This window comes from Typopeltis vanoorti, chromosome 4, assembly GCF_054136105.1.
Source record: "Typopeltis vanoorti isolate ZY-2024b chromosome 4, IOZ_Tvanoo_1.0, whole genome shotgun sequence".
Classification (NCBI taxonomy): Eukaryota; Metazoa; Arthropoda; class Arachnida; order Uropygi; family Thelyphonidae; genus Typopeltis; species Typopeltis vanoorti.
Window position 1 is genome coordinate 164,325,857 of NC_143552.1, and position 19,942 is coordinate 164,345,798.

Here is a 19,942-nt window from a genome sequence, read left to right on the forward strand (position 1 = left end):
AGAATTTTTTGTTCCGTGTTCTATGCATTCCTTGAAATTGGTATTGAGCGATGCAGCAAGCTGCAACGTAGATACGGTTTTATTTTTTGACATTATTCAGACAATCTTTAATTTCTTTTCTTCATTGAGTCATCTATGGGAAGTTCTTCTAAACCACATCCAAAATTTTACTTTAAAAACCTTCATGCACAACGAGATGGGAAAGTCGCGTTGAAGCTGTAAAAGTAATACGAAATCAAGTAAAAGAAATAAATGAAGCTTTAATTTTCATCACCGAAGATGACAGCTTAATTCGGCAACAAGGCATTAAAACAATATTGGAAACTAGTTCATTAGCAAAAAAAAATAATTCTTTCAAGTTTATATTTGGCACATTCGTTTGGTATGACATTCTAAGTGAAGTCAATACATCTAGCAAACAATTGCAAAATATCTCTTGCAATATTAGGAAGCCTTGAAATCATTAGATGTCACGAAAAAATTCTTGACGTCATACAGAAGCGAAAATAATTTTTTGAAACTTAAGCACCAAGCCCATAACTTTGCTCTAAATATTGGGTTAAATGCTAATTTCCCGACTAACGACAACACACGAACTCGACATGTAAAAACTCAATTTGATTATGTATGTCCTGACAAATTAATTACTAATTTTGAGCGACATTCTCAAATTAATTTTTTAATGTAATTCTTGATTCAGCAATAACATTAATTACTGAGAGATTTGAACAGCTAAATAAATATGAATCGATTTTGGGGTTTCTCTTTAACATTGGTAACTTAAAATTTGATAATGATACAGTAAAAAAAAGCTTGTTTCGACTTAGAAATTGTTCTGTCTGATGGTGATCAAAACGCTGTTTCAGCAATAGATTTAGTAGATGAATTAAAAATATTGTCTCGGAGGATATCAAATAATTATTCTCCCAAAGAAGTATTAAATTATATCAGTGCAAACAGCTGCATAAGTCTTTTTCCTAATGTGTACACATCACTACAAATTCTTTTAATAATCCCAACTACAGTTGCAAGTGCAGAACGCAGTTTTTCTAAATTAAGAGTTATTAAAAATTATTTGAGGTCCACAATGTCCCAAGAGAGATTAGATAGCTTAGCCACTTTATCTATTGAAAGTGACATAGCCGAGACATTAGATCTAGAAGAAGTAAAGTCTTTTGCCGAAATTAAGGCTAGAAAGGATTCTTTTTTTTAAATAATTAAAATTGTTAATTCTTAATTTAGCTTTTTTCATATTTGTTTTGTCATATTTAATGTGATTTAAGCAATATTTATAAATTGTGTTAAACTTATGTACTCATTATATAATAAAGACAAAAATATTTTATTTATTTATTATTATTATTATTATTATTTATTCAATATATATATATATATATATATATATACAATTCCGACCGAGGGGCGGGAAAAAATATTGCCCACAGTTCAAAATTTGCTCGGCCTTGCTCTGGCTCTTGGCTGAGTATGCTCAGAGAGCGAATGATACCAGAAATCTTGGAGAAGTTTATAAAATTATAAGACAAATTGGAAAACTATATCAGATGAATGAATGCGGGGTTAAAGATAACAATGGTCAACTACTAACTCAAGAACAAGAGGTCCAACAAAGATGGAGAGAGTACTTTGAAGAATTATTAAATGTTAAACACGACTCTATAAATCCAAATATCGAATCCTCTTTCGAAGAGATACCAAATCAATTCGAATTTCACGTAAACATGGGAGAGATCACAGTGAAAGAAATCATGGAAGCATTCAAGACCCTAAAGAATAGAAAAGCAAGTGGAAATGATAACATTTCTGCTGAACCGCTCAAAGCTGACCTAAAAGCATCAACAACTATACAGTATAAACTGTATAATATCATATGGACATCTGAAAAGGTTCCGAGTACCTGGAAAGAATCACAAATAGTCAAAATTCCAAAAAAAGATGATCTTACAGAATCCACCAATTAGAGAGGAATCAGCCTATTGTCAGAAAATCAAAGATCTTCACTATAATCATAATAAATAGAATAAAAAAATAGCACTGAGAAAATTCTGAGAATAGAACATGCAGGCTTTAGAAATGGAAAAAGCAAAATGAATCAAATTTTTATTCTTAGAAACAATTGAACAGAGTGTTAAACTAAATTCAACTATGTATCTCAATTTTATTGATTTTGCTAAAGCTATCGATAGCATAGACAGAGCCTATGAAAAATCCTGAAAATGTATGGATTTCCTGACAAAATAGCAAAAATTATAAACCATTTGTATGATTGAAGTAAAGGACAAATTCTATTAAATGGAACAGTTTCCGAAAGTTTTTACATCAAAGCAGGTGTTAAGCAAGGTTGTGTCATGTCTGGAACACTTTTCACCATTGACATAGATTGAATAATGCGGCATACGCGGAAAACGGGAATAAGATGGAACATTGACACCAAATTAGAAGATTTGGACTATGCTGACCACATTATACTACTATCATCTACATTTGAAGACATGAAAATTAAGATAGCAAAGTTAGAGGAAACTGCTGAACAAATAGGCCTACATATCAATGAGAAGAAAACCAAAATATTAAAAATCAACAGTAAAATCAATGACCCAATCTTTATAAATGGAAATCAAGTAGAAGTGACAAACCTTTTTAATTACCTCCGAGCAACTGTCACGGGAGACTTGTGGTCCAAGTAGGGGATCACTTGGACCACAAGTGATCCCCCACTTGTGGTCCAAGTGGGGGATCACGTTTTCTGATTGGAGGGATATTTCTGTGCAGTTTTTGGATGGAGTCTACAAAGTATTCGTTAAAGTCATTTGCTAGTTGTTGGATGATAGATTTCGATTTAGCGTCTTTCATGAAGCTGTGTTTTATGGTTTCAGAGGTCCTATTTGGAGCACAATCTAGCATCTCCTTGATCAGATTCCAGGTTTCTTTAATGTTGTTTTGTGCAGAGGTTAATTTGTCTCTGTAGTAATTTCTTTTTGCATTGTAAGGCATTTCTTTATTATCTTATATTCGGTTTTTAAAGCTGCGTTATTACGATATCTCTTTAATTGTTTCCATAGAGTGTCCTTTCTGTGTATATATTGGATTAAATTTTGTGTTTATTAAATTATCCAAGTATTTTGGCTTGTTTTTAAGGAATTCTAACTTTCTTTGGAGCTTTATATATTTCTTCATGTGTGAGTTTATATGTATTAATCAAAAAGAAAAAAAATCAGCTAACGCCTTTTTATTCCCATAAATACAGGAAGAAGGCTTGGCGGTTTTTACCCTATCTAACTTTTTGGAGACTGAGTGGGCAGTTCAATCTCCACTGGTACACAATCAGAGATAGCTGGCCCAAGGCTATCACTAATTAAGAGGCATGCAGTGAAGAGTGACGGTTCAACAAGTATCGCCATCTCGTGGTCCCTAACCCTAACACTCGTATTTAATGTGTGAAATAACGTGGGTTCTACGGTCGACTTTCTTGAGTTTACGGGACGACAAACCTGAGTTTCCGGGAGAAAAAACCCGCTTGCCCGTCCCAGAGATCGACTAACTCAGGAACAGGTCGAAAAAAGGCTTAGAAAAATTTCCTCTAGTTGCCGACTAGAAACGAAACTAAGTCTTCCTTCATGCAGCCAAGCGCAATGGTGTGCAAACGTTACAACCACTGAGCTACATAGGCTCCTATATGTATTAATATATAATTTATATATTATATATTATATATTACATATTATGATTATATACATTAATATGTTAATAATAATAATAATATTATTATTATTGTTGTTGTTGTTGTTATTGATCCCAAAATATTTACATATATACAATAATCTTCTTAAGTGACACTCCAGCATGTTATTTTGCAAAGTGCTGCAGATTATGGTTCATTTTTACACTAGATTTCTATAAAAAGTTGAATTTACAAAACACATTGTTCTGGTTTTTTAACAATGAAAATTCATACTTCTTTTCTTTTTTTTGTATAATATATAAATAATAATTATTACTGTAGTTGGTAAATTTATGGTCATGATTAATTAAGATTACAATTTTACAGTATTTATACAATAACAATAAATTATATATATATATATATATATACCATTTTTACTTTAATATATTTAAGCGCTGTAAATACAGCACTTAAATATAACAAATCGATTTTTTTCTTTGTGTTGATCTTGGTTCAGATGTATTGTCTCAGCTTGCGTCCTCGAAGCTCTTCAGTAAGCTAATCTGAGGATGACACTGACACCGTTTAGTTATTGTTCATTGGTTTGATTACTGTTTTGGAAGTAGGCTTATGTTTGACAGGTCGTGACATATTTGCTACAGCTGCAGGATGAGAAATTCATTCGCATGCGCGCACGCACGCACGCACACACACACACACACACACACACACACACACACACACACACACACACACACACACACACACACACACACACACACACACACACACACACGCGCGCGACACAAGCGCTTCCATAACGCAATTGGAAGAATGACGGTACATTGCGCCCTTTAATTAGTAAAGGCCTAAGTTCGATTCTCGTCATGACGGAGGAATCTTTATGTGGACTTTTTCAATTGAAGGTGAGTTAGCCGATCTTATACAGCGGTAGCAGGGTTTTTCTCCCGGAAACTCGGGTTTTTCATCCCGCATACAGATAAGGCCTTTCAGAACACACGCAATTTACAGACAAAAATACTAGGTGGTGGTGGTTGTGAGTAGTGGATAGTGTTGGTGTAGGTGATTGGTAGTAGCGGTTCTGTGTAGTAGCCGATACGCAGAGTTGTACAGTGGGTGTCCTCCCGCGACGAGTCTTGACTCCTTGGGTGTGTCACGGATAATAATAATAATAATAATAATTTGGAATATCACTGAACTGGAAAGCCTGAACTAATATATTGTGTTTCATTAAGTTCGTATTCTTGTTTCATAGTATATTGTCCTTAAGGCTCTTTTCAGGCTGTAGTAATTTGTAAGATTCCTGTATTCAAAAGGAAGTTTATTTAGCATGTCTGAGATGTAGAAGCTTCGATTGGCCTTTCGTAGTGATTAGTATATTTATATGTGATATAATTAGCGAGAAATACGGTATGTATTTTTGGCTGTCCTGTAGTTCGCATCGAAGTATTATTTAAGCATAGCTGCATAGTGACATAAGTGGTTTGCTGTTAATATTTTGTGTTCTGACACAGCAGTGTATATAAAGCCAGTATTCTCACTTTGTTCCCAAAAGCTGAGTTTTATTATTTTGTAGTGTAATGATATTACTATTACTATTATTACGGGCAACTCCAGGGAGTCATTAGACTCATCGAGGGAGGCCCCAAATCATATTCATCACAACTATCTGACATTCATACAGTATCTATCATACCTCGCCTTAAACTCATTCACTGTCACAGCATCCACTACAGACTCAGGGAGCGCATTCCACTCATTCACTACTCTAAAAGTAAAGAACCCAGCTCTAACACCTTTACTAACCACACTTTTGCCCAGTTTCCATGGATGTCCCCTAGTCCTCCCACAACCAGCCCTGTTCTCAAAAATATCTTCTGAATTAATTTTATAGAAACACTTCAGTAATTTGAATGTCTCAATCATATCTCCCCTTCTCCGCCTATCAACCAATTTTTGCAACCCACAAATCCTCAACCTGTTCTCATACGGTACATTCCACAGACCTGCTATCATCTTGGTCACTCGCCTCTGGATCCTCTCCACATCCTCCCCATCAAGAAGAAACCTAGGTGACCAAATCTGAGCACAGTAGTCTAGATGGGGTCTTATCAAGGCTCGATAGAGAGGAACAATAACCTGCTTGTCTCTGCTTGTCAACGTATTCTTCAGCAACCAAGTGATTTGATGAGCTGTTTTGGTCACTTTTGCAATGTGTCCCCTAAATTTCAATTCCTTATCCACCAACACTCCTAAATCTCGTGCCTCATCAATTTCCTGAAGCAGGGTTCCACCAATGCAGTAAACTGCCGCCAATCTTTTCACCCCAAAATGCATAACCTTACATTTTGCCACATTAAACTGACATCCATTCTCCTTAGCCCAGACCTCCAATCTATCCAAATCATCCTGCAAAATTTTGACGTCATCTGCATTCACTATTGCCCTACCCAACTTCGCATCATCCGCAAACAAATGAACTGTTTCTCTCAGATCATTTCCTATATCATTTATGAACAAATTAAACAGCAGTGGTCCAAGAACAGATCCTTGTGGCACACCACTAGTCACAGGCCGTCTTGTGGACTCTACTCCCGAGTAAACCACTCTCTGATATCTCTCCGTCAACCACACTCCTATCCATCTCACCAACCCTATGTCCATTCCCATATGCTGCAATTTACTGATTAGAATTCCATGTGGAATCCTGTCAAAGGCCTTGGCAAGGTCCAGTAGAATCACCGTAAACCCATTACCCTTATCCAGTTCAGCCGTCACTGTGTTATAATACGTGAGCAAGTTACTGAGGCATGACCTACCCTTCACAAAACCATGCTGTCCCCGATACAGTATCCCATTTTCTTCAATCCAATCTTGTATTTTCCTTTTGACTATTTTCTCTAAGACCTTGACAATGATTCCTGATATGCTAATCGGTCGGTAATTTACAACAGCAGTCTTGGAACCACCTTTATGCAGTGGAACTATTTTCCCCTCTTTCCACCCGCTCGGGACTAACCCAGACCCGAGACTCAAATTAAACAAAATGGTCAAGGGTACTGACAATTCTTTAGCTGCTTCTCGTACAACACGAGCTGGTATACCATCCAATCCCACAGATGTATTGACATTGAGGTTATGCAATAGACTACTCACCTCCACTTCATTAACCACAATTCCCGTATAATCTACTGGTTTATTCGTTTCTGCAATGTCACCACCTGGATGATATACTTTTGCAAAGTGCTCACTCAGTAACTCAACTATCTCAACTGATTCAGTTACCTCTCTACCATCGGCATTCTTTAAAATCAATCTGCCATGTACATTTTTCCTTTTACTTGCTACATATCTAAAAAACTGTTTAGGATTCTCTTTAGCCTGCTTTGCCAATGTTCTTTCATAATCCTTTTTTGCTTTTCTTACCACACTCGTCACCCTTCTGGCCTGCGCTTTATACCGTTCATGTGCCTGCCGGTCACCCTTCTCCTTAAATTCCCTCCATAGTTGTTTCTTTTTTTGCAACTCAAGCTTAATGGTGTTATTCATCCATTTAACCCCTACTTGATTTATTATTCGGACTCTAGGTATACAGTCAGCAATTGCTTCATGCAAGCACTTCTTAACTACCTCCCATGCACTATTAACTTCTAGTCCTTGCAGTTGCACATGCCATGGCACTGAACCAATCAAACTCCTAAGCTTGTCATACTTTCCCGCCCGATAATTCCACATGTACCCTGTCTTAATTGAAAATTCTACACCTTTAGCCACCTCCCAAGTTAAGACCCTATGATCACTCTCACCGATTGGTGGCAATGTGGTCATATTTGTTACAGCCAAATCCTCAGATGTAATTACTAGGTCAAGCACTCTCTGACCCCTAGTATTTTCCATTACATGCTGTCGCAGATAGTTATCCCTTAATAAAGGCATAAAATCCAGTTCCTTCCTCCCGTGTGTCCTCTCCTCACTCCAATCAATGCGACCATAGTTGAAATCTCACATAATAATCACCCTCCTTCCACCCATTTCTTCTATTTGCTTGTGCATACTGTCACCACCATCTTTTCCATCACCTGGTCTATAGCAGCACCCAATTGTATATTTAGTTCTGCTAGCCACAATCTCACACCAAATGGCCTCAAATGTGCTCTTTTCTCTATCCTGCAATTCAACTTCTATTCTCCTTGGCTGGAGATCATCAGCTATCATCAACAATACTCCTCCCCCATTTTATTCTCTCTGTCATTCCTGAACACACTATACCCATCACATTCAATCCCACTAGTTATATCATCTACAGTCAGCCATGTTTCACTAATACCTATAACCTGTGGTCTGGAAGTGCCAACCATGGCCAAAAACTCTTCCTTCTTGTTCCTAATACTCCTAGTATTAGTGTACATGAATTTAAGACCCCCATTAGCCCCAACCCTACCTTGATGCCTTATATTAACTATCCCACTCTGATTTGTTGTCCTTATTTGCTCTGGCATATTATATTCATTCTTACATTCAACTGCCTCCATAAGGACTGTATCTCTACCCCCCCCGCTAACAAATCTAGTTTCCCTGAATTTGCACATCCACTACATTCAGCAACACTTTCTCAAGTCTTCTTACACCGTAACCATTCAAATGCAAGCCATCCATCTTATATAGATCCTTTCGCCCATCAAACTCACTCCACACATCCACAAATTCCACACCACTCGTCATACATAACCCACGCATAAAGTCATTTGCAATTATAGCCCTCCTTTTAAACATTTCACTGTCATACCGTGGCAAAAGACTAATCATTCTAACTCTCTCACTCTTTTCTTTTGCTACCTCAAACAATTCATTCAGGTCTTCTATCATTTCCATTTTATCTCCTTTCAAATCATTTGTACCTGCCACAACAATCATTTCTTTCACCCTTTCCTTTTGCTCTCTAATAGACGCAGTTACGTCCTTTATGGTCGCACCAGGTTGGTACGATTTTGTCAAATCCTCTACTAACACACCTCGTACTAACGAGTCTCCATACAGCACTCTATCCTTCATTTTGTTCATGTTCACATTCATACGTCTATTTTTCCTGTCATACCTTTTATTATTGGTTGGTTCATTCAGTCTACTTTTGTTCATGCACTCTAGCTGCTGTTTTGCTCTTTCTATCGCACTATTCAACAACGCGATCTCACTCAATGCATCTATCTCATCTTTTTTGTTCTCTGAGAAACCATTTATACTATCATTCACACTTTCTACATTCATTCACACTCTCACAATTTTCATGTACAACTTTGCCGTTTCTTGTCATATCCCTATTTCCTTCATTTTGAAGGTTGACAAAAATATCACACTCACGATCCGAAATACACTTCAATTCCGCATTCTCCCTACATTTTCTACACACATTCAATCCTTTATCATCATCTAACCACACTCCGACCGCACTCCGCAAAGCGTACATTTCACATCTAGTACACTGACTCATTTCTTTTATGCTACCGTTCTTTGATAACGATGGCGAACCTTCATTACTGGCCGCCATTTTCCTACGCACAGGTGCCATATATATCCGTAACGTGTTTTGTCAAATTAAACGTTATAACACACCAAAAATAGACTCACTAAAATACGCAAGGCAAATAAAACAAAACTACACAATATTAAGTAATCAAAAAAAAAAAAAAAAAAAGGGCTAAATGGCCTCGCCTACTCCCCGTATACGGGAATAAAAAGGCGTTAGCTGATATTAAGTAATTTGTATCGATAACTGAAAATGATACTTATCTTATCTTTAGCTTGCACGAACACTACTCATTACGAATTCATCTAGCGGCGACTTCCGACATAGATTATGTTATAAAACACTTTAGTACACTAACCACGTTAATAAAGCTCTAATAATATACCAAAATTAAACACTTAAGTCCATTAAATTGAATCCAAAACACCAATAAATCAGCAAAAAACACAAATCTCTCAGGAGCTCTCCGAGAGCACGACCGTTCACCAGCTAGCCTCGACACCATATTAAGTATGCTTTTTCGTGTTGAAAAGGTATAGATTGTTATATTGTATCTTCTTTTTATTCTTCTAATTCTTCTTCTTATTATTATACTGGCACCATTAAGAGCCTGTGGCTCAGTAGAAGTGGTGTTTGCACACTATGGCGCTTGACCGCATGAAGAAAGGATTTGGTGGTTCAAATCTAGTCGCCGACTAGAGGAAATTTTTCTAAGCCTTTTTTCGACCGGTTCCCGAGTTAGTCGATCTCTGGCATGGGCTAGCGGGTTTTTTCTCCCGGAATCTCGGGTTTTTCGTCCCGTAAACTCAAGAAAATCGACCATCGAACCCACACTATTTTCAGACATTAAAAATATTGTGTTAGGATTAGGGACCACGAGATGGCGGCACTAGCTTGTCGCGTTCTTCAGTGCGTACCAATGATTCAGTGATTGCCCTGGGCCGGCTATCTCTGATTGGCTACCAGTGGACATTGAACTGCCCACTCAGTCTCCAAAAAGTTAGATAGGGTAAACGGCCCCGCTTACTCCCTATATGGGAACAACATAGGCGTTAGCTGATTGCTGGCACTACTATGGAGTCTGAAGACTCATCGTGGGAGACCCAATCTATACATACAATCTATCATACCTCTCATTGAACCCATTGATAGAAAAAGCACTTACGACTGACTCTGGCAACCCATTCCACTCACTCACCACTCTCTAAGCAAAAAATATCATCCTCACACCTCTACTGACCACACCTTTATTTGGAGCCGCTGTAGCGCAATTGGAAGAACAGCAGAACATTATGCTCTTCGATTGGAATAGACTTGGGTTGGATTCTCATCGTGACGAGGGGAATCATTATATTCGCTTTTTCAGTTGAAGGTGAGTTAGCCGATCTCATGCGTTGGTAGCAGAAAAACCGAGTTTCCCTTCCGGAAGTTCGGTTTTTCTTCTCGCGTACAGAAAAATCGGCCTTCAGAACACACGCAATTTACAGGCAAAAAATACTGTTGTTGGTGATGGTGGACGATAGATGGCATTGATGGTATTATTGTCGTAGTTGGAGAATTAAATAGTAGCGAATTGAATGAGATGTATTTAGCGAAGTAGAGTAGTGTGCCCTCCCACGATGAGTCCTTAGACTCTCTGGAGGTGTCACGTAATAATAATAATAATAATAATAATAATAATAATAATAATAATAATAATAATAATAATAATAATAATTCCCTGCATCTATCCTAGAAAATGCTTTAAGCAACTTAAATGTTTCTATCATATTCCCTCTTTTTTCTCCTATCATCCAACTTCTGTAATCCACACACCTTCTTGGTGTGTGGATTACAGAAGGGGATATTTCACAGGCCACTCACCATCTTGATCACTCATCTGTGAATTATCTCCATCTCTTCCACATCTCAAAGAATCTCAGGGAAACAGACTTCAGCACGACAATCCAGATGTGGGTAGATCAAGGCCTTATAAATAGGAATTACAGCTTCCTTATCTAATAGCAAATAATCTTATGGACATCCTTAACAACCTTAGTAATATGTTCTCTAATGTTTAATTCTCCATCTACTGCTACCCCTAAATCTCTAGCATCATCTATTTCCTAAAGTACAGTGCCATCATTGGGATACACTGCTTTTAATCTATTTACCCATAATGGATAACTTTACATTTCTCCATATTAAATTTAAATTTAAATTCAAATTTAAATTTAATGTGTTTAAATTTAAAAGCTCTCCACATCGCCTTGATTGACTATTACTCTACCTAATTTCGCATCATCAGCAAACAACTGAATATTTCCTTTCAGGTTATTTCCTATATCATTTATGTATAAACAGCAATAATCCCAGCAGTGAATCATGTGGCACACTACTAGTCACCTGATTCGCCTCGATGCTGCCCCTCCATATACCACTTTTTGATATCTGTCCAGCAGCCACCCTCTTGTCCACTTAACTAGTGTCATATCCATCCCCAATTGTTCTAATTTGTGTAATGGTATTCTGTCAAATGTGTTCGCAAAATCCAGCAAAGTCATCGTGTAGCCATTTCCTTCATCCAACTCAGCTGTTACTCTATTAAGAAAAGTTAGTAAATTACTAAGACATGACCGACCCTGCATAAAGCCATGTTGACCCTCATACATTATCATATTTTTATCTAATTCTTGAATTCTCTTTTTTACTAATTTTTCTAATACTTTTAGCACCATGCTTGAGATACTGATTGGTCTATAATTTGCTACTGTAGTCTTAGAACCTCCCTTACAAAAGGAATTATTTTGCCCTCTTTCCGCTCCCTTGGAACTCTACCAGAGCGGAGACTTAAATTAAAGAGCATAGTCTAAGACATTGCCAGTTCTCTTGCACCTTCTCGCAAAACCCTAGCTGATATCCCATCTAATCCTACATCTATATTTACATTGAGATTCTACAATTTCTTAAAGATTTCCTTTGGCCTACTCGGCTAAATTCTTCTCATAATCTGATTTTGCCTTCCTTTCCTGAGCTTTGTACCGTTCATGAGTTTGTGGACACCTTTCTCTTTATATACCTTCCACAGGCAACTCATGCATAATGATATTATGCATCCATCCGACTCCTACCGATTAACCCTCCTTACACGAGGTATACAATTTAATACTGCTTCCGCTAGATGAACCTTAACTATATCACATGCATTACTAACATCCTTACCCTGCAGAGTTTTATGTCATCATACAGATTTAAGCTTCTTCCTAAGCATATCATAATCACCTGCCTTGTAGTTCCAGAAATGCTCCTCCTTGATAGAATATTCCTCATGTTTTACAATTTACAGATTCAAGACCGCATTTTCACTTTCACCAATTGGAGGCAATGTTGTCAACTGGGTTATGGATAGCTTTTCTGATCCTATGATCAGAAAAGCTATCCATAACCCCTCCATAACCTCCATATCCATAACCCCTCCATCACATGCTGCCTGACGTATTTATCTCTCAGCAGGTGTAAAAATTCTATTTCCTTTCTGCCATGTAATATTTCTTCCTTCTAGTCTATCTGAATAGTTATTGTCCCCCCATAATAATCACTCGACCTGTACTCATTTTACTAATTTGGCAATGCATGTCTTTCAGATCATCTGCAGAATTCCCTGTCCTATAGCAACATTCAATTGTATATATTGTCTCACTGGCCTTAATTTTTGGTTGCAATTAATCTGCTATCATTAACAGTATTCCTTCTCCATCCTATCTTCCCTGAAAATACTAGACCCTTCGCATTCAATCCCTGTAACTAAATCATCTGGTGTTAGTCAAGTCTTACTAATGCTTATAACTTTTGGCGAGGTTGCACTAATCAATGCAAAAAACTCGTCGCTCTTGTTTCTGATTCTTCTGGCATTAGTATAAAATAACGGCAACATCCCTTTATTCCCACACCCACCTTTACTTTCTGAATTGACTAACCTATCTAATATTTTTGCTTGAGAGACTAGATTCCTCACTTGGTCATTCTCACACTTACTCGTTTCATGGTTGACTTCACATAAACTCACTTGTTTCCACCCTAATTGCTTAAGTTTCCCTGAACTTGCACGTCAGCATGCGGTGAACAAAGCTCTCTCCAGACATCTAACATCAATACCATTCAGATGTAGTCCATCCTCATTGTACAAATCCTTCTTTCCTTCAAACAGAGACCACAGATCCCCAAATTCTACATAATTTCTTTTCCATAATCAACATATATTCATTAGCTATCAATGCCCTCCTCAGTTCACCTCTATCATAGCGTGGTTGTAGCAGTTGCGTAGCTAACGGGGGTCGGCAAAAAGGTCCGGTGAGTCTTTTTTTTTTTTTTTTTGGAGAGGGGGGGGGGTACGTGAGACGCAATTTTATTATTCGACGATTCTTTTATCTATCTTAACTTAGTAATTTTTATTACTTAATTAAAAATTAGTTTTAAATATAGTTGTTAACTATACTTACAACTAAAATAAATAAAATATAAATATAACAAAACCGTTACTATAATTCCTATCATACTATAATTCAAATTTTTAAAAATAAAACAATAAAACGCATGCACGGCGATTCAGAACTATTCAGAACGAGTTTATAGAAATTCCGAGAAAAAGTAAAAAGAAAAGTTATTGAGCAAGTAAAAGAAGCAAAGTATTTTTCTATGATATTCGACAGCACCCCTGATATTTCTCGTAGCATCAAACGAGCCAAGTTTTACGCTACTTTATGAACGATGGAAATCAAAGTGAAGGTTGTGGATTCTTTTATTTTTTGTTTGTTTGTTTTTTTAACAGTTTAACAGTTTATTACAGTGATGGCGAACCTTTTTACCCAGGTGTGTCAAACATCTTTTTTTTTAAATATTGACGTTGTTGATGTGCCACTTGCATACATGCATTATAAAATTAACTATATAATCATAGATGGTGACTTATACCTATCATATTAGGCTATTTATTTAATAGGACATTGATATGTTGGTCAATTGGTGGAGCCTCTGCTACTAATAGTTCAGTTAAGTAAGTTTGAGCGCGGTTAATAGTTGTAAGGGGATCCAATCGTTCGATGCTGTTGGCACACTCTCCCTCGATGAGTCTTTGGACTCCCTGGAGGTGTAAAATAATAATATAAAATCTATAAATTCATATTATACAATTAATTTAATAAAGTGAAATTACAAACTTACATTACATTTAATGACTTTTGTGTTCCTTCGCCTTAACTGAGAGCGATCTTACACGATTTACCGCAGTTTTTTCATCAGAATACCAATGTCTTTCAACATCCAAGGTATGTCACCTGAAACCTTGAAGTGTGTCAGTGCTGATGAATAAACCATTTACTTAGTTTTAACATATCACTATTAATCCGATTTTTTAGATCTTCAAGGGTTGTTTTGGTGTATATTATTGTCGTGTCGTAGGCGAAGGATATCATTTTGCCAAAAAGTTAGCAGTGGTGTAGCCAGTGTCGTATTTAGGTATAGGCCGTGTAGGCCCTGGCCTAGAGCGACAAATTTCCGGGCTCTCATTTTTGTAATTATATTTATATTACGAATTTATGATATAAATAGGTTATGCATGTAAATCAACATGTTCATTAAATATGGGGGGCGGGCTTAGGGGTGGGAAATACCTAAATACGCGACTGGGTGTAGCTAGAGCTTTTTCTGCCCGGGGAGGTCCCCGAGTTTGTCGTTTGCTCTCAATACACACCAAAATATTAGAAAAAGTCAAAATGACGTATAGGGAAATAAATTAAAACACTATGTTTATTTTTGAAGTAAAACTTTAGTTTCAACATTCTAAAATGTTATTTTTCTTGCTTTTCTATTAGCAAAATCGTCGATGACATTGAAAAAGTCTATTTCATAGTAATGTAGGTAATTCTTAATCAATTTTATTTAGAAAAGTTCCTCTCACAACTAACAACACTTACAGCAATTGTGAGGAAAATTCGCAGTGGTATTACGATATTTGGAACTGAGTTCTCGAGACTGTATTTTAGAATTAACTGCAAAAGTTCAAAAAGGTTCAAAGTGTCACCCGGTCGGACACTTTGAACCTCCTCCCCCCCCCCGCCAGCTACGCCTCTGAAAGTTTGTATTTACATAAATCATTAACATATATTAAAAATAGGATGGGTCCTAGTACAGACCCTTGTGGGACTCCGTATTTTATTATTTTTGTTGCGTTATTGAATGTGCCGTAGCTGGTATATTGTTTTCTATTATTCAGATTGGATCTGACCAGTCATTAATAATTCCACTGATGCCGTATTTGGACATCTTCAGTAGCAATAGGTCATGATGAACACAGTCGAATGCCTTATATATATCAAGACAAATGGCTGCTGTGTGCATTCCTTTATTTATTCCACTGCAGACCGTTTTATGAAACTCCAATAGCGCTTTTTCGGTATTGTATCTAGATCTAAACCCATATTGATTAATTGCGTAAAATATTTAAATAGCTATTTAAGCGTTTTTATATTAGAATTTCAATAACCTTTGAGATTGTGGACAGTATAGATATTGGTCTGTAATTTTTTTTTATTTCATTTCTGTTACCTCCTTTATATAGAGGTACAACTGAATCAGTCTTTAAGTGTTCTATAAATTTACCGTGTTCAAAGGATTTATTAATGATATTTGTAAAGAACTGTAATTTGTCTCCTTTCTTTTAGGCTTGCACGGTGATCCGAATGCATTTTTGGAAATTATGGAGACAACTACCGTGTTTGAATAAAAACTTTAGTTTACTATTACTAAAATTTTTACAATTCGACGTTTCGACCTTTATGTTAAGGTCATCTTCTGGAGCGTACAAATATACACAGGAAACAAGCTATACTACAATCATACTGGTTCGTTAAAGACACTGACTAACCGCTACCACAATTGTTGGCCTGACCTCTGGTGGAAAAAAAAAAAATTATACATCAACGCTAAAGTCCTATTATTTGTGTTGTCTACTATATACATATATTAACATTATATTAACATCATTCCAGCCAGTTGGAGTGGAATGGTTTCTAATAATAGCAGATTGGCTAGAGTCCTGACTTGTGTTGAATCTTTCAAATTAGGTTGGCTGAATGTGTGCCATCCAGATCCTTGGAATTTTCATACCATCTTTATTGTTGATATTTGGGTGGTTTATCAGGATTTCGCAGGATTCTTTAAATTTTCTTTCGTACCATGTTTTTGTACGGTGTAAGGAGCAGGTGCTTTTCCAGTTGATTTGGTGTAAGGTGTTGAGTGCGTGGTCTGAGAGGCCTGCTTCACCATAATGGTTATATTTAATGTGTCTAATGTGTTCTTTTTTGCGTATAGGGATTGTCCGTCCTGTTTCACCAATGTACGGTAAGTTACAGGTGCAGCGGATGCAATAGACTCCAGGATGTGCTAATGGGAGGAGAGGGTCCTTAGAGGAGCTGAATATGGTTTTAAGTTTAGTGGGTTTAAAGGTGGCATTAAGGTTATAATGTTGTAGGATTCTGTTGATTTTTTCTGATAACCCTTTAATGTATGGGATGGCTATGGTTTTACTGTAGTCTAGATTCGTTTTTGTTGTGGTTTTATAGAGTATTTTATGGACAGTATTTTTGTTATAGCCATTGTTTATGAATGTGTCACTAATGATTTTTAGTTCTTGTTTCAGGGCCTGCTGGTTAGAGCAAATAGTTGTGGCTCTGTTTTTAAGGGTGTTTATGCCTCCATATTTTTGTGCTGGGTGGTGATATGAATTCGCATGTATGTATTTGCCCGTGTGTGTAGGTTTTCGGTAGACCGTGAAGGATAGATTGCCTGAAGGAAGACGTGTAACTAGTGTAACTATTACTCTACCTAATTTCGCATCATCAGCAAACAACTGAATATTTCCTTTCAGGTTATTTCCTATATCATTTATGTATAAACAGCAATAATCCCAGCAGTGAATCATGTGGCACACTACTAGTCACCTGATTCGGGATCTATTTAGGTAGGAAAGAGGCATCAGATCCCTACCTAACAACATAGCAGACAAAATACGACTAGAAACCAGTAATGTCCTAAATACCAAGAAAACCATACAGAATAACCTGACTAAAACAGAATTAGCAGCAATTAAATCGTTAAAAGCCAAACAAAACATAATAATAACGAAAGCTGATAAAGGCAGTGCCACTGTTGTCCTTGACAGGTCAACATACATACTGCAAATGAACCAACTAGTAGCCGATAACAACACATATAAAATGGTGAATTATAACCCAACAAAGAGGATAAAGGACAAAACAGAAAAACTATTAAAGTCCGTCACTTCTTGGCCACCAGACACAGTTAAAAAACTCAAACCCCACTACGCCCGCCCCCCCAGAATATATGGGGTTCCGAAAATACACAAACAAAATGTGCCCCTTCGACCAATAGTGGAAGGAATAGACAGTCCCAATTACCACCTAGCCAAGAAATTAGCGGCAACACTTAAGGAGTTGGTAGGTCATTCCCCCTCCTACGTAAAAAACACACAACACTTTATAAACATAATCAAAAACATAACACTCGACAAAGACGACTTATTAGTCAGTTTTGACGTTTCTGCCCTTTTCACTAATGTCCCCATCAATGACACAATTCTCCTACTACAGAACAAATTTCCGCCCGACATTACGGCCCTCTTTGCCCACGTACTAAAGTCCGGTTACTTCGTGTGGCAAAACAAATTCTACCTACAAAAGGAAGGTACAGCCATGGGCTCACCATTATCCCCCCCCCCCCTCCCCAATCGCGAACTTCTACATGGAAACCTTTGAGCAAAGGGCTCTTGATTCCGCCACGCTTCGACCGACAATCTGGCTCAGATACGTTGACGACGTGTTCGCGATCTGGCCGCACGGTCGACAAACACTAAACACATTCCTCAGCCACCTAAACAAACAACACGAACGCATACAATTTACCATCGAAATCGAAAACCAAAATTCGCTCCCGTTCCTAGATACACTAGTTACACGTCTTCCTTCAGGCAATCTATCCTTCACGGTCTACCGAAAACCGACACACACGGGCCAATACATACATGCGAATTCATATCACCACCCAGCACAAAAATATGGAGGCATAAACACCCTTAAAAACACAGCCACAACCATTTGCTCTAACCAGCAGGCCCTGAAACAAGAACTAAAAATCATTAGTGACACATTCATAAACAATGGCTATATAGCAAAATGGCAAAATCCATAACAAAAATACTGTCCATAAAATACTCTATAAAACCACAACAAAAACGAATCTAGACTACAGTAAAACCATAGCCATCCCATACATTAAAGGGTTATCAGAAAAAATCAACAGAATCCTACAACATTATAACCTTAATGCCACCTTTAAACCCACTAAACTTAAAACCATATTCAGCTCCTCTAAGGACCCTCTCCTCCCATTAGCACATCCTGGAGTCTATTGCATCCGCTGCACCTGTAACTTACCGTACATTGGTGAAACAGGACGGACAATCCCTATACGCAAAAAAGAACACATTAGACACATTAAATATAACCATTATGGTGAAGCAGGCCTCTCAGACCACGCACTCAACACCTTACACCAAATCAACTGGAAAAGCACCTGCTCCTTACACCGTACAAAAACATGGTACGAAAGAAAATTTAAAGAATCCTGCGAAATCCTGATAAACCACCCAAATATCAACAATAAAGATGGTATGAAAATTCCAAGGATCTGGATGGCACACATTCAGCCAACCTAATTTGAAAGATTCAACACAAGTCAGGACTCTAGCCAATCTGCTATTATTAGAAACCATTCCACTCCAACTGGCCGGAATGATGTTAATATAATGTTAATATATGTATATAGTAGACAACACAAATAATAGGACTTTAGCGTTGATGTATAATTTTTTTTTTTTTCCACCAGAGGTCAGGCCAACAATTGTGGTAGCGGTTAGTCAGTGTCTTTAACGAACCAGTATGATTGTAGTATAGCTTGTTTCCTGTGTATATTTGTACGCTCCAGAAGATGACCTTAACATAAAGGTCGAAACGTCGAATTGTAAAAATTTTAGTAATAGTAAACTAAAGTTTTTATTCAAACACGGTAGTTGTCTCCATAATTTCCAAAAATGCAACTGTAATTTGTATTTAATGATAATGTTTAGTTTTTTGGCATTTACATTGTCAGCTGCCATTTTTTCCCCCTTTTTAAATCCGATTACTACACACTCTACCTCTTCTTCGTACTGCGTATGGAATTCTTAATCCATGGAAGGTGACGCACGTACTTTGTCCTTTCTGCAGGGTCCAATTCACAACATTGTTCGTAAAGTGGTTGTTCATTTTGTTAAGTACATTGGTGATGTCATTGCCCTCTGGGAATTCGCGTGTTTTGTTCTACCTATTATCATATTAACCAACCTCCATTCTTTACTTTTATCATTATTACAAGAAAGAAATTTCGATAGAAGAAAATGTTATTTTGCCAGTTTTATTTTTTCCTTTAGGTGTTTAGCGAAATCTTTGTAGTCGTGTTCAAACATAAAATTGTAGAGATTTTTCCTATGCTTATGATAGAGCTTCTCTTTCGTCCTTATCATATTTTTTAGTTCAGCTATTATCCAGTTTGTGTGAACATTCTTTTTTGTAGTAACTCTCTTGTGATATTGCGATTTGCTGTCTGCATATTTAATCATTTTG

General features: G+C 37.1%; 1 protein-coding gene across 1 annotated transcript; it reads left to right on the plus strand.

Annotated features, from left to right (window-relative positions):
- The first annotated feature begins 1,562 nt into the window (after positions 1-1,562).
- LOC150107819 (uncharacterized) lies at positions 1,563-1,979 on the plus strand. The gene has a single exon (XM_090392191.1). It carries the CDS (start codon positions 1,563-1,565, stop codon positions 1,977-1,979), a length of 417 nt encoding a protein of 138 aa, XP_090248317.1.
- Positions 1,980-19,942: the final 17,963 nt, after the last annotated feature.